This window comes from Lissotriton vulgaris, chromosome 7 (genome assembly GCF_964263255.1).
Source record: "Lissotriton vulgaris chromosome 7, aLisVul1.2, whole genome shotgun sequence".
In the NCBI taxonomy this organism is placed as follows: Eukaryota; Metazoa; Chordata; class Amphibia; order Caudata; family Salamandridae; genus Lissotriton; species Lissotriton vulgaris.
In genome coordinates this window covers 1,380,645,425-1,380,659,743 of record NC_141695.1, presented here as the reverse complement: position 1 = coordinate 1,380,659,743, position 14,319 = coordinate 1,380,645,425, and the positions used below count along the sequence as shown (strand labels likewise).

Below are 14,319 nucleotides of genomic sequence, written 5' to 3'. Positions count from 1 at the left end.
CAATGTGCACTACACAGAATTCAAAATATACTTTTAATATGCATATTTAAAGTGTGATACTGGGATTAGACAGTCTCTTACTCAAAGGCTGCTGCATACCCGTGCGGCTAATATTCAAGTGCTGCTTGTGCTTTGACTTTCTAGCTTGGGATCAGTTTTAAAAATGGCCATCCCTTAGAGGGGCTACATTGATGGGCATGTGAAAGGATTTAGTATTTCTTCAGTTGTTGTATATGATAGTGCCCGCCATCATCAAAACATGGATAGTTGGAGAGCCTTGTGCATCCTTTAATAAATGCCAACATTTAGGGTACATTGTACGTTCCAAAGGCTGATTCCAGAGTAGAGTTCCAAAAGTGTGTCCTTTCATCAACTGAGAGCTTGAAATAACCTAAGCTTAGGTAGCTGGTTCGACCAAATATAATTCCTTATAGATAGCCAAGCCAGGAGTAGGATTATTTATTAGGTTGGGCGGGGATGGAAGAGATGAGGACGTCGTTTTCTGTGTAGAAATATGTACATCTTGGTGAAAAGGTCCGTCAGCTGAAGATCAGTTAAGTAAAAGGAGGACTTTTGAACCTTCACTTATGAGGACATCAAATTCAAATTTAAGGTTCTAAGAGTTGCTTTTCAAGAAGATAGATGCAAAAGGATTCACAAGCAGGGAGGATTGTATGGTTTGCAACTGCCAGTGAAATGTACAAAACTCTAGTGCAAAACCCTGAATGGGGATTGGGAAGGTAACCCTCTGAAAATGTTAACTGCACACAAGCAACTGTTTTTGCAATGAGAGGTCTTGGCTCAAACCCCTACCTGGTGCACCACAAATATTCTGTAGTGAACTGATCATTTTGCACTATCCTTTAACATGTTCTGCTTTTTTTTTCTCAACAGTTACGTGTAACAAGGGTGGCTCTACTTGTGGTTCAGGAAGACATTGGTTCTGACTGCCACTGGAACGAGAAAACAGGCTGCTAGCAGATACAGAGACACAACAGTCAATCTACAGCAGAATCCAACAACCTCGTTTCCATGTCACTGGAATTCAGCGCCATGAATTTCCGCAACCATGGCTTTTTCAGGCGGTCGACGCCATCAGCTACACCGCCTACTACAGTTCAAAAGCCTACCACTCGCACTCTCTCTGTGTTGGGGGGTATAGCACAGATCAGCCCATGTCTCTACTTGTGCAGTGGCAATGCTGCAGCCAACCGCCACCTAGTCTATTCCCGCTCAGTGACGTGCATCATCAATGCCACGGTGGAGATCCCAAACTCCAACTGGTCTGATATTGACTATTTCAAGGTTCCGGTGCCTGACTTGCCTCATGTGCCACTCTCACTGTACTTTGACACGGTAGCAGACCGCATCCACCAGACAGGCAAGAAGAACGGACGTACCCTGGTGCACTGCGTGGCTGGGGTCAGCCGTTCTGCTACGCTCTGCATCGCCTATCTTATGAAGTACCACAGGCTGTCACTCCTGGATGCACACGAATGGGTGAAGATGCGACGACCAGTAGTGCGCCCCAACATGGGCTTCTGGCGCCAGCTTATCGACTATGAGAAGAAGCTCTTTGGCAAGAACACCGTGAAAATGGTCGCTACACCTATTGGGCTAGTGCCCGATATTTACGAGAAGGAGACACGTAGCCTGGTGCCCCTTTGGAGCTTTAGATAAGAGACCACTATCTGTAAATTGCTGGAAAAGAGTTTGACTGGTAACGAAAAAAAACTTTTCGCAATCAACCCTACTCCCAGGGCACACTCCAAAAATAAACTTATGATGTTTAGTTCCCGAGACTACAAAGATTTTATTCAGCAAATGTGCAGAAGTACAAAAACCAGCGAGGACCTTAAAGCTAAGAGACAGTCTTTTATTTTATTTTAAAGGTTTGTTTACAATCCTCTTCCAGCTTTAAAAAAAAAAATCGCTGCTCTCCATTTGTAGGGATATGTTGTGTCGGGATAACATTTAGCCACCCCCGGCTTGGATTGGTCTAGTTTTAAAGGGTGTTAATGGAGGAAGATGGACAAAGGGGCCTATGCTCGTCCTTCTGAAAAGATAGTTGGGTCTACTTGCTGCCAATAGACCAGAAGATTGCACAGTGGTTAAGTGAAGTCAAAGGGGAGTATCAGCTCTCTAGATGCGGTTCACGATGATTTTTTTGTTTTTTGTTTTTGGATGAGTGAAAATGTTATTAAAATGGCAAAACAAACACACGGTTACAGAGTGTATACTCTAGAATGTTAATATATATATATATATATATATATATGTTCAGGGAGGTGGAATTGGTTAGAAATCTATTTCTGTTTTTAACCTTCAGGAGTTGATGAGGAGGTAGGAATAAAAACCGAACTGTAAATGCAAGTGGATCTGATGGATATATTTGTGTGATAGCAGCACTAAACATTTGCAAGGTGACCAATGGGCAGATAACAAACCGGGCTGATTTTTTTTTTTTTAAAATCTGCCCAAGGATCCAGTACTGTGAAATGCAACAACCACAAGCAGCCAAAGTACTTGGCCCTGAGCGGTTTCCTACTACTCAAGGAACTCTGATAATGAACAGTGCAGTGGCACCGGTGCCGGAAAGTTCGGCCTCCATTTTGTTTTGCCAGCCAAGGAGCACAGGAGGCTAAATAAGTCAAGACATTTCCATATCAAAGATACAACTTGGACTGCAAACCTCAGACATGAAGAGCAAATGTACAAGTATGCCCTATAATCTTCCTTGCTTTCATTCCATACATAGGAATATTTAAATTCAGGTTAGTGTGCTGAGTGGGTCCGTTTAGCACATGTACCTCTTATGGCGGAAAGCATTTTGTTTTATCCAAACTCATTTAATTGAAAGAATAATCCATGAGATGTGAGGTGTTTTCTTTGCAACAAAAAACACCACTTCGTGCTGACGCTGCCAATTTCCACATTTCGGGTCTTGTGGAATCGAGCCTTAAACCTTTAGAGTCCCAAAACACTTCTCTACCACTATAATACAGGGGTAATACGCCGCTGGCTCCAGTGGTAGGATGTCCCCTGTCTTTAATCATCTCTTAGACACCGAAGCAGGAGCTTTCCCCCAAGATAAAGGCGGTGCCCCCTAAATCATGCCGTATGGTACCGACCCAGACAGTAAAGCACCACTACACCTCAATCATCCAGACTTCTGAAAAGCAAGCTTCAGCACAAATGTGGACTGGGCCAACCAGGTCCATCACCGGGCTAGTCACTGCCGTTCAGAGGCGCGCTCCCCTGGCCAAGCATACCAATTCTACCCTGCCTCCGCCCCCCAGGTCCCTGTAGGCTTATTTCATTTGTGCATTGAAGAAAAGACAATCATTCAGTCAAAAAGGCTCCATCACTGACCTCCCTCTCCCACATGGTGTACTAGGCATAATAAACACACGGACTAGTGTCAACAGAGGCAAAATAACATAGTTGTGGTTGTCAGAGTTGCAACTCTGAATCCTTGACTTCCTGTTTCGCATCGCCTGTTCTTTCTAAAAGACCATGCACAAGCTCTGCCCTAATATCTACCAGACTAAAATAACCTACTCCCTAGCTCCTACACCTCAATGTATCAACATTGTCTCCTCGCCTACAATAACTCTGTGGACAGTGCTGACGACCAAGGGTGTTGTTCCACCAGAGCAAGCTGTCCATAGATGGCTATTGGAGGAGGCGGCGGCGGCTTAAATAGGGAGACAAAAAGCACACTCGCCTGTAAGAATGGACTTTTGGATTTTCAGGGACTACAGCTCCTAGCACAACATTTTCTGGGTGGATCCGGACACTGCAACCGCCAGGGGCCACCGTCCTGGAATTCACAAAGGGAACAGCACACACCTGGACTCCAATCCCAGTAGATTGGAGACTTACAATACTTCATTGCAGAGCGCTGTGGAGAGTACGAGAGGAGGGTAGGCCACTGCTGAGGCAAAGCGAGGTGTCGCACTTAGAAATGTCTATCAGGGAATGAGGCGCTGCACCCAGACTTCAGTCTTCTGTATATTCAGCTTACTAGGTAATATTGCAGATGAGCATTGCCAAAAAGCAAACGTTTTCTCCGGGCCTGTAAAGAAAAGGTTGCAAATAAAGAGTTATACGTCAATAATAATTACAATAAACGTTGTAGCAGTTTCTTGCATGTCTCAAACATACATCGTCATAATCCGCACACTTCAGTGGCCGTCTTTCCATATCACACCAGATCATTTTTTTCACCACCAGAAAAACGTGAATTTGAAATTTGGAGGTTCCTCTCCGGAAAAAGAGCAGGAAATGTTTATTTTTATGCCAATGCGTAATAATTTTTGGGGAAATAATCCACATGAAGGTGGGCCTTGCCTTGCATGCTGAGATCTTCACAGGTACCCATATGAGCTTTGCATCGTGTATGCAATTAGCTATGTTTGTATACGTGCCCTTTCAGTGTTTGCCACTTGGTATCACAATAACAGCAAAGAATTCCTGTTCATTATCCCTCCTTGAGGCTGTAATCTGGATTTCTCACAACAGAGACACAGCAAACATAAACCAAAATAAGTGGCCATATTACAATCATTTTGAATCTATTTAGTGCACAGGCATGTCCAGCAGGTTTGCCTTTTTATATAATTCATAAACCAAGACACTTCCTTTCACAAAGGCCAAACACAAAAGCAACCATGTACTCCGATCAAACTACAGGCATCAATGCACTAAGACCAACGGCTACACACATCGCTTTGGGGCAGTTTGATGTGCAAATGTTTAGGTGGCAGCGGCAAAAATGACACATGCAGAGCACTTGTGAGACAGTTTAGGGGATCACTGTATGATGTCCAGGGCCGGCTTTAGCCTGGTGCGACAATCTATTCTAGCGCCCCCACCTCCTCTTCCTCTGATTCCCTCACTATCACCAGCAAAAGTGTCCCTCATCTCTACATAGCCCCTTTCTCACATACATTTCATTTGTTTTAAAGCTCTGGTAAAAACTGGCTTTACTAAACCACCCAGCCATCCGCATAAAACACAGATCTGCTCTTTGCGGCAGGCATGCTAACACTCTGCACTACTTTATGCTAGTCAAAACTGCTACCAGACAAAACTCTGATCTCTCTCTCTCCAGCAGGAACCTTAATCACAAAAGTTAGGTTGACATTTTTTTTGCTGCCCGAAAGATGGACACAAAAGAAACTCTGGAGCAGGAGCTTTTAAATCTTAAGTTATTGCAAAACACAACGCCCTCCGCCTGAGGTCAGTGCGCGCCTTCCAAGTCAGCGCCCAGTGCGGCTGCACCTGTCGTACTGCCCTAAAGCCGACCCTGATGTCCCAGTCGTGCGAGCATTCAGTGAAGTGCATCAGCCAAGCAGTGGTAAATATTAACAGAAACATAGACGTGTTCATTAAAGGTGTACAAGAAACATGATGTACAATAAAGTGTAACCAATGTGCAGTAAGGAGACACATTACTATGTCAGAAACCGTTCCACTTAAGAAGTGAGCAACTTATCTGGTTCTGTTTCTTTTTGAACTGTAATAATTTTACTATAATAAATGCAGCTCTGTTTGTCCCCCCAAAAAGAACCAAAATATCAGGTCTGAATTGGCAAATAAGAAAGGCATTTTTAGCCATTTGAGTTTGGGACATATTTAAAAAAAAAAAAAACAGCATGCTTTGTACAGTAATCTATGTATACAGATAACATATAGCTATCAAACAAACACACACAACTAATGTGCAGATACATATACACCGGCCTCCCTCAAGAAGCCCCATCACCTTTAGTGTACTGACACCAATCCCCTTTAGGCAGACATGAGTTTTGGGCCAGCAGCATTTTGCATGCTGAGGCTCTTGAGGCTATACTTATAATGGTAAAAGGAAAAACTGCCATTCACACAATCCAAAGTGTTGTTGGTCATTCACAGCCACGACCGGTGAAGGGTGGAAAACAATGATGTTTTGACCCGTTTTCGTTTGTTGCTTTTCCAGGTTTTGTATTCTGATCAATAATGTGCCCCTTATGTAACAATTTTACTTATTTTGCTCTACGTTTTTACATGGTTCCTCTCAAACTTTTTCTTGCCTAGTTTACATTTCGATGCATAAACTAGGAGTTCAATATAAATATCGTAAGGCAGCATGCAAGAATGAAAAGCCTGTCACAGAGAGTTGTTGGCATTCTCCCGTGCGCTGCCTAATTTGAACGATTTCTGTGAATAGTGGAATTCCTTTGCATATGTACCAATGAATACAGATTGCTGTTGATTATTGCTAGATTCCTTGTGAGGGTTCTGGGTGATTGTCCGCGTTCGGCCAGCCAACAGTTGGGGTTCCATGGTGTGGTATTCTTGCCAAAGATCACTACTTCTGTCTTGTCGGTGTTGAGGTTGAGGTAGTTGGCTTTCTTCCAGTCAGTGACTTCTGTCATGCAGCCTGTTTCTTGTGTTGGGGGTCTTGTCCGAGAGGGAGAGTATGAGTTGAGTGTTGGCACATAGGAAAGAATGTTCATGTTGTGTGCACAGATGACCTTGACCAGAGGGATCATATATGCGTGGAAGATGGTGGGGCTGAGAGATTAACTTTGAGGCACTCCACATGTGAGTTTGCAGGCTTTCACAGAGTGAAGAGGCAAGCTGACATCTTGTGTTCTATCCGTTAAGAAGGAGCAGATCCTGCAGGTACATGGATGCATGCGCCTGATGAGGATGGGTGTGACATAGTGTCAAATGCTGTAGAAAACTCCAGGAGAATGAGGGCTACCGTGTTTCCTCGGTCAAGGATCATGAGGATGCCTTCTGTGGCAGCGATGAGTGCTGTGTCTGTATTGTGGTTGGGCCGGAATCCAGATTACGTTGTGTACGGGAGCTGGTGGTGAGGTGTTGGTTGATTAGTTTCTCTAAGCTCTTTGCCTTGTAGGATAGGCAGTTGATGAGTCTGTAGTTGTAAAGCATGACTGGGTGAGTAGACAGTTTCTTGAACAGGGGCATGTTGCCAGGTGTCTGGGAATGTGGGTGAATCAATGTAGGTGTTAAAGATAGGTGACAGTGCTTTGCTGATCAGAAGGAGCCTTTTGGTGAAAGTGTGGTGGGGACAAGGGTTGGATGGAGCCCTTGAGTTGATAGTCTTCATGGTATCAGTGATTTATATGGTGGTGATGGCAGGCCACACGGTCAGGGTTTGTTCATTGGCCGTGATGGGAAGTTGAGTTGTGAGGATGACTTGGTACATCTGAGGGTCAAAGTTGCTGTACATGGAGGTGATTTTGTTACAGAAAAATTCTGATAACTCGTTGCAAAGGGCTTGTGAGGGGGTTATGTTGCTGGAGGAGACAGGAGGCACAGTGTAATCTTTGATGACGGTGAAGGTTTTGAAGGACTGGGTTCTTTTGGACCCAGCGGTGCCAGGGCACAACACCTGAAACCTTCGTGGGTAACCTGCTCCGGCGTACAAGTCACAGAGACACGGGACACTTCCTTCGGCGTCAAAGAGTCAAGGTTTATTTACTGCAGGGAACACAGAAGTCACGACAAGCACACCACGTGCAACTTGGGGAGACTGCTTCAAATTGGTTTTGTAGATCGCTCCTTTTATACAGTTTTTACCCATAGGCTAACATTGAACACAAAGGTTTACAACTCAGTTCCCACATCAAGCTCCCAGAGGGGTCGCTTTGGTCGCTTTGAAACATACAAGGTCCGGAACATAAGTGCGGAAACATTTGGCGGTTCCCAACTGTAAAAACCCATCTTCCCACCATTAGCAAATTCCAATCAGCAGTAAAGTGGATTGAAACAGGAACGAAAACAGGTGCAGAGGAAGACGGAGACAGTGGGGAGATCGGAAAGGGTGTAAAAGGGGAGGTGCCGGGAAGCACGAGATACAGGCATCAAAGGGACGTGCCTAATGAGATGCACGGCTGAGACAATAAGTCCGTGCGGCAAGATGAGCCTCGAGCGGCGCCACCTGCCTTACAGTAGCAACCCCCTCGTCATAAAGACACTTTCAAAGAACATGTGTCTTCCGCAAATATCTTGAGAGTCCCAGGGTCGCGAAGCGGACAGCGTCCGTTCGCTGACTACTTGAGGGCAAGAGACAAAATGGATGCCGTATCTAAGATGGAACCCGTGGGTACAGATGAAAAGCCCACGTAACAAACGAACGGTTTAAGTTAGCACAGCGAAACTGCGCACACTTACTAAACTCGTCATTTGCGGTTCATAGATACCAGACTCGACCATATTCGTGCGAGTCGAAAACACCACTTACAATTGTCACGGAACCTCAGACGCTCCTTTTGCCCTCATGTAGGCAAGCACTAGTCGGAATCATATTCGATATTCATCAGACCATCAAGATGTCGTTGTAGCATAGATCTGTCCGACCGAGTCCCCTTGGTAACAGGTGGTTGTCTCATACACGTTGTAGCACAGAGGCCACATAAGGCAGGACCACACTGCACACAAAGGCAACACGTGAACAGGAACACTACCACAACCCCGATGATGGTCAGAATCTTCCAACCCCAAGTCGACATCAGGCCCCAAAACCAACCGAGTAGCGTCCAATCCCCTACATCCACGTGTATGGATTCGGAGATCTTATGCAACTTCGAGATGGCTTGATAGACAGTAGGAGCATTATCAGGTATGAAAATGCAACAGCTCGAATGGATCACTTTACATACCCCACCGCGATCTGCCAAGACGACATCTAAAACCATCCGGTTTTGTAACGTCATAAGTCTCTCTGCCTGAAGTTCTGTGGTGATATTACCAAGGGCACTGGCAGTAACATTAGCTGTCGATTCTACCACTCGAGTCAAATGTCTCAGGTTCCTACTATTAACCATAGGTCCCCAAAACGGGAGGAAACCCTTGAAAAAGTCTCCTGCCTCTTGACCGGCAGTATCCTCTTCGCTAATTACGCCTCGTACAACTCTAGTCTTATGGTAATCGGCATCTACAGTAAACGTCGGAGGCAACAGATTTGCAACAAAACATGAGCCCATGAAGTCTGAGGGCAACCATGTATATGCACGATCATGACAGATGAAGTACGTACCCTTGGCAGCCAGAAGCACAGGGATCGGGGACATTGACAGAACGTAACTTTCAGTGCAAGCACTTACTCCAAGTGAGGCTTGCGAACCACGACCCACGATACAAAGATTACCAGTGTGGGGTACGACCCATATCGGAGGCGAGCTTTTAAGCTGCTCTTCATTAGTGAACGTACTATATTCCCCTCTATCCGGTGCCCTATAGGCTTGTACCTCTGCCTTAGGGATGAGAAAAACGTCATAGATCTCATCTTCCAAATCCTGTATTACCATCGATACCACCCACTGCCACGAAGTAGGACCCGGTTTGGGGGAACGTTCTAGAGAGGGGTGGAAACCTAGTGCGCTTCGAAGCATTGTTTGGTATGCTCGAGCTGACCCTTGGGAACTATACGGTAACACCAGATATGGAATTCCCTTACCCGTAGTATGTGGCATCAACCCACACACCCAACAATTAGTAGTGTTAACCACTAACTGATGCTGATGGAGGAGCTGGATAAAGGAATTGTTGCGGAATTCTACACGTCTAGCCTGTTCGTGTTCCGGTAAAATATGAAAGGAATGGGGAGAAGCAGTAGTAGCAGTAAAAGTAACGTTAGGGTAAGAAGTAGGAGTAGGGGTAGGAAGTAAAAAGTAAGACATAGCATAATACACCCCACCCGCCAAGAATGCAGAAGCAGTTAAAAACAGTACAAACAACTGGAATACAAAACATTTAGTACGACTAAGTTTCTGCAGTTTGACTCTATACGCCTGAGCTCCTTCCAAATCGTTCAGCTTCGAAAATGCCATTTCCCTACGACCGTCCGCAACGTTTCTTGACGCACTTCGTTCTGTGCAGCAATAGTCAATCCCCAGGAGTTCCTAGGAACCGACGGCCTTTAACCTAGCGTCAAGACCTACTGTCCAGAAGGAAGTACGCGCGCGGCCCTACGGCCCTCAATACACAATATGTATTTTATTTAGCACAAAAAAAATCAGCTGTGGAAGGAAAAAGATACAAAAATCTCAATATATGTACAAACAATTTTCAATCATACGGAATGTTCAAAGTTAATCAGGGGAAACGAGGATATTGCAGTTATCAGTTTCAGCAAAGCAAGAAAACAATTTTATTTGTCCTTATTATGAGAACGCAAAGAATATCGATGTTTCCCGGGACGTGTCTGCTCGTCAAATAAAGGATCCGTTGAAGAGACAGCGTCCTGCTGATCAGTTTGTTGATTTGGTCTCGAGTCTTTTGCTGACAATGTTCCAACAGTGGCTTTCTGCTGCGCCGAGTGTTCACCAACAAGTTGTGCGTCGCTAAAAGGTACAAACGCCGGCAATGTCTCTGCTTCTGTTGACGCAATGCCTTTCCTCACCCACGGGTCTGCCGGCAAAGGAATAGGGACTCGCTTACAATGGGTAGCATGTACCCAGTTCTTCCGTCCCTCAAGACGAACGGCAGTCCTCGTGGCCAAGAGCACCTGGTGAGGTCCAACAAAACGGGGGTCCAGATTCTTCTTGCGCGAAAAATTACGGGTGACAACCCAATCACCGGGCTGGAGCTGGTGGCCTGGACCCTCCGTCTGCGTCGGCAAGGCGTCATAAACCTGTTGATGAATTAACCTCAGTTTAGCAGTCAAGTCATGTAAGTAGTCAATCAACATCGGGTACTCAAGATCAACGAATATACCTGGCCTAGGAACCCCCCACACATTCGCAGGACGGCCGAACACTATTTCATAGGGACTAAGCCCTATTCGGGAGTGTACAGTCGCCCTAGTTGACAGTAATGCTAGAGGCAAAGCGTCAGGCCACGAAAGTCCAGTCGTAGCCTGAATCTTCGCTAATTTTAGCTTAAGGGTACCATTGTAACCTTCAACCAATCCAGCTGACTGGGGATGATTGGCGCTATGGAATTTTTGATTAATTCCAAGGCCCTTACACACACTCTTCATCACACTTCCAACAAACTCACTTCCGTTATCTGACCACACGACTCTAGGCATTCCGTACCGAGGAAAGTATTCCTTCAGTAGGATTTTCGCAGTAGACAAAGCAGTATTATCTTTGAGGGGATAGGCCTCGATCCATCGGGAGAATGCGCAAACCACAACCAAAACATATTTCAGGTTATTGCATCGCTCCATATGGATGAAGTCCAATTGAATCACCTCAAAGGGATACGAAGGAGGAGCAAAACTGCCAGGGGGAGTTGGGGTTCCTTTGCCAGGGTTGTACATTATACACACCATACAATTCTTCACCAGACGTTCAGCACACCTCGTAATACCATCATTCTTCCACACATCAGCCAACAACTTGCAAATGCCTTTCGCGCTAATATGTGCTAACCCGTGTGCCATTGTTACAACGGCTAGTACATACGCATCCGGCAACATCCATCTTTTCTGATCCGACAAATCAATCCAGCAACCATTCGCATCCAACCTTCCCGTACTTTCTTTCCATTTCATCTTTTCAGTGTCGGTGGCCTCATTCTGAATTGCTTTCACACTCTCTATAGTATTCTCACACATACTCGATTCTGCAGACCACCTAACCGAACTCGTCACATACATTCGAGTGCTAAGGTTCCGGGCAGTCTCCTTAGCAATCTCATCTGCAAACGCGTTACCACGACCAACATCATCCGTCACCTTGCGATGCGCACTACACTTAACAATTGCAACTTGAGCAGGCAAAGTCAATGCATCCAAAAGATCGTTCACGAGCTGGCCATGCTGTATTTTCGTGCCATGCGACGTGAAGAAACCACGCTCTCGCCACAACCGTCCAAAGCTATGCGCTACACCGAAAGCATACTGGCTATCGGTGTACACATTCACACGTTTACCTTTTGCTAATACACATGCTCTAGTAAGAGCAATCAGCTCTGCAGCTTGGGCAGAATTCTGATTCAATCTCGCAGTCTCAACAACAGTATTCAACGTCACAACAGCATAAGCAGTAGTCACATCACCATTCGGCAACTTAAAACATGACCCATCCACATACAGGGTGCCGTCAGGGTCTTCCAATGGGGTGTTTTTAAGGTCCACTCGACCTTTTGTTTCCTCTTCTGTACGCAAGTAACAGTCATGTTCTGCTACTTCATCTGACTCTGCACTAATTGGTAACAAAGTTGCCGGATTTAGGACATTACAACGTTTTATCTGAATATGGCTTGCCAAGAGCGTCAATTCGTACCCAGACAACCTTGCACTCGTCAAGTGCTGAGTTTTCGTTCGGTTCAAAAGAGTATCGACTGCATGCGGAACCATCACCGTAAGCATATTATCCATGACCAATCCTGCTGATTGTCGGATAGAGACCGCAGCTGCCGCAGTTGCTCTCAAACAACTCGGCAATGCTCTAGCTACTGGGTCTAAGGTCGAGGAAAAATATGCACATGGACGTTGCTTACCACCAAAAGGTTGCGTTAAGACACTCAACGCACAACCTTCCCTCTCGTGAACATATAACGTGAACGGCTTACTGTAATCAGGGGTACCTAACACAGGAGCCGAACACAATGAATCACGTAATTCAGAAAAACTTTTCTGACATTCATCCGTCCATGGTAAAGGAGTTGGAACATCCTTGCACGTAAGAGCCACCAATGGTTTCGCTAACAATGAAAAATTTGGAATCCACTGCCTGCAGTACGACGTGATACCTAGAAAGGCACGCACATCTCTTTGGGTTTGTGGCACAGCCATTCGCGCAATTGCTGCAATTCTCTCTGGGGTCAATCTCCTTCCCTCCTTTGACAATAAGTGACCTAGATAGGTTACTTCTTGACAACAATATTGGAGTTTAGAAGGTGACACCTTGTGATTTAACTCACAGAGATGTTGCAGCAACGACACCGTAGCAATTTTGCAAATGTCCTGAGTATCAGCAGCCACCAATAAGTCGTCGACATATTGGATTAAAGCCGCACCAACCGGCAACCTAAACGCATCCAGCTGACCCTTCAAAGCTTGACTGTAAATCGATGGACTTTCACAGTAGCCCTGAGGAGCGCGTTTGAACCGGAAGCTACGTCCTCCAAGAGAGAAACCGAAAAGGTCTCTACTCTCCTCGGCAATCGGGATGCTGAAAAACGCATTTTTCAAATCAATCACCGAAAACCATGAAGCAGTAGCTGGAATCAGAGTCAGCAGCGCCGTGATGTCAGGCACAACAGGGAATTGAGGAACCACAATTTTATTTACCTCCCGTAAATCGATAACAAAACGATAAACAGGCTTTTTGGTAGGATCAGTACGTTTAAGAATGGGCAGTACAGGGCTGTTGCACACGTTTCCCCGAGTCTCCTCAATAACATCTTTCTCGATCAAATCATAGATGATCGCTAACAAAGCTCGTTCACCATCAAGGGAGATACGGTACTGGGGAATACGTGGCAATCGCACATTCGATTTCAACTGAACAACATAAGGGGAGATATCAAGTAGGCCCACATCGTTTGGACCCGTCGCCCACAAAGACGCAGGAAGAGAATCCAATTCCGGTGGAAGCTTATCGAGGGACAAATACATGGGAGAGACTACTTTCTCTCCGAACGTAAGCTTTACACCCGCAGGAGAACAATACAAAGTTGCATACAAACGTTTAAGCAAATCCAGACCCAAAAGATTTTCACCACAACCAGTAGTCAAAATCAATGGAGCTTCGAGCTCACGAGGCCCAATTGTAAGGGGCAAAGGGCGCGAAACTGGATTGCTAACAGGGGCGCCAGAGAATCCAACGGATACATTTGTTAAGCCAGACAAAGGTGCGCCAGGGAGTTTCGAATGCATGATAGAACTTTTCGCTGCACCAGTGTCCAACAGAAAAGGCTCAACGACGCCCGATGTAGCAACTGCGACGTAAGGCCCTCTCTGATCGACCGGAACTGATACCACTCCCTCTCCTTGTCTTTGGCTGTCCTAGTAATTACTGTCGTCAGTTCCCTGATCGACGTAATAATCGTCTACATTGTACTGCGCAGATCGTCCTTGTGGTGATCCACGTTGATCGAAACAATTATTAGAGTTTGATGAGTTGTCAGAGCGGTCGCTCTGAGCACCACGACCTCTACCACGTGATGCATTCTGCGAACCACCACGACCTCCTCTAGACGAATTACCACTATTACGATCATTCAAAGCAGGACAATCAAATTTAATGTGTCCCTCCTGTCTACAATAAGCACATTGATTGTACCCTAAGGAAGATCTGTTGAAAGAGGAATCATTACGCGATTGCGATCGATTCGATTGCGACTGTG

At 45.6% G+C, this 14,319-nt stretch overlaps 1 protein-coding gene across 3 annotated transcripts in view; it reads left to right on the top strand.

Moving 5' to 3' along the window:
• LOC147703754 (dual specificity protein phosphatase 14-like) overlaps nt 1-4,152 on the top strand; it is a 97,846-nt gene extending 93,694 nt beyond the window's left edge. For all 3 annotated transcript variants that reach the window (XM_086932103.1, XM_086932102.1, XM_086932101.1), the window contains exon 2: nt 895-4,152. In XM_086932103.1, the coding sequence (XP_086788229.1) occupies nt 1,033-1,680 (648 nt within the window). In that variant the 5' untranslated portion in view covers nt 895-1,032 and the 3' untranslated portion in view covers nt 1,681-4,152. The remainder of the gene's footprint in view (nt 1-894) is intronic.
• The last annotated feature ends 10,167 nt before the right edge of the window (nt 4,153-14,319 follow it).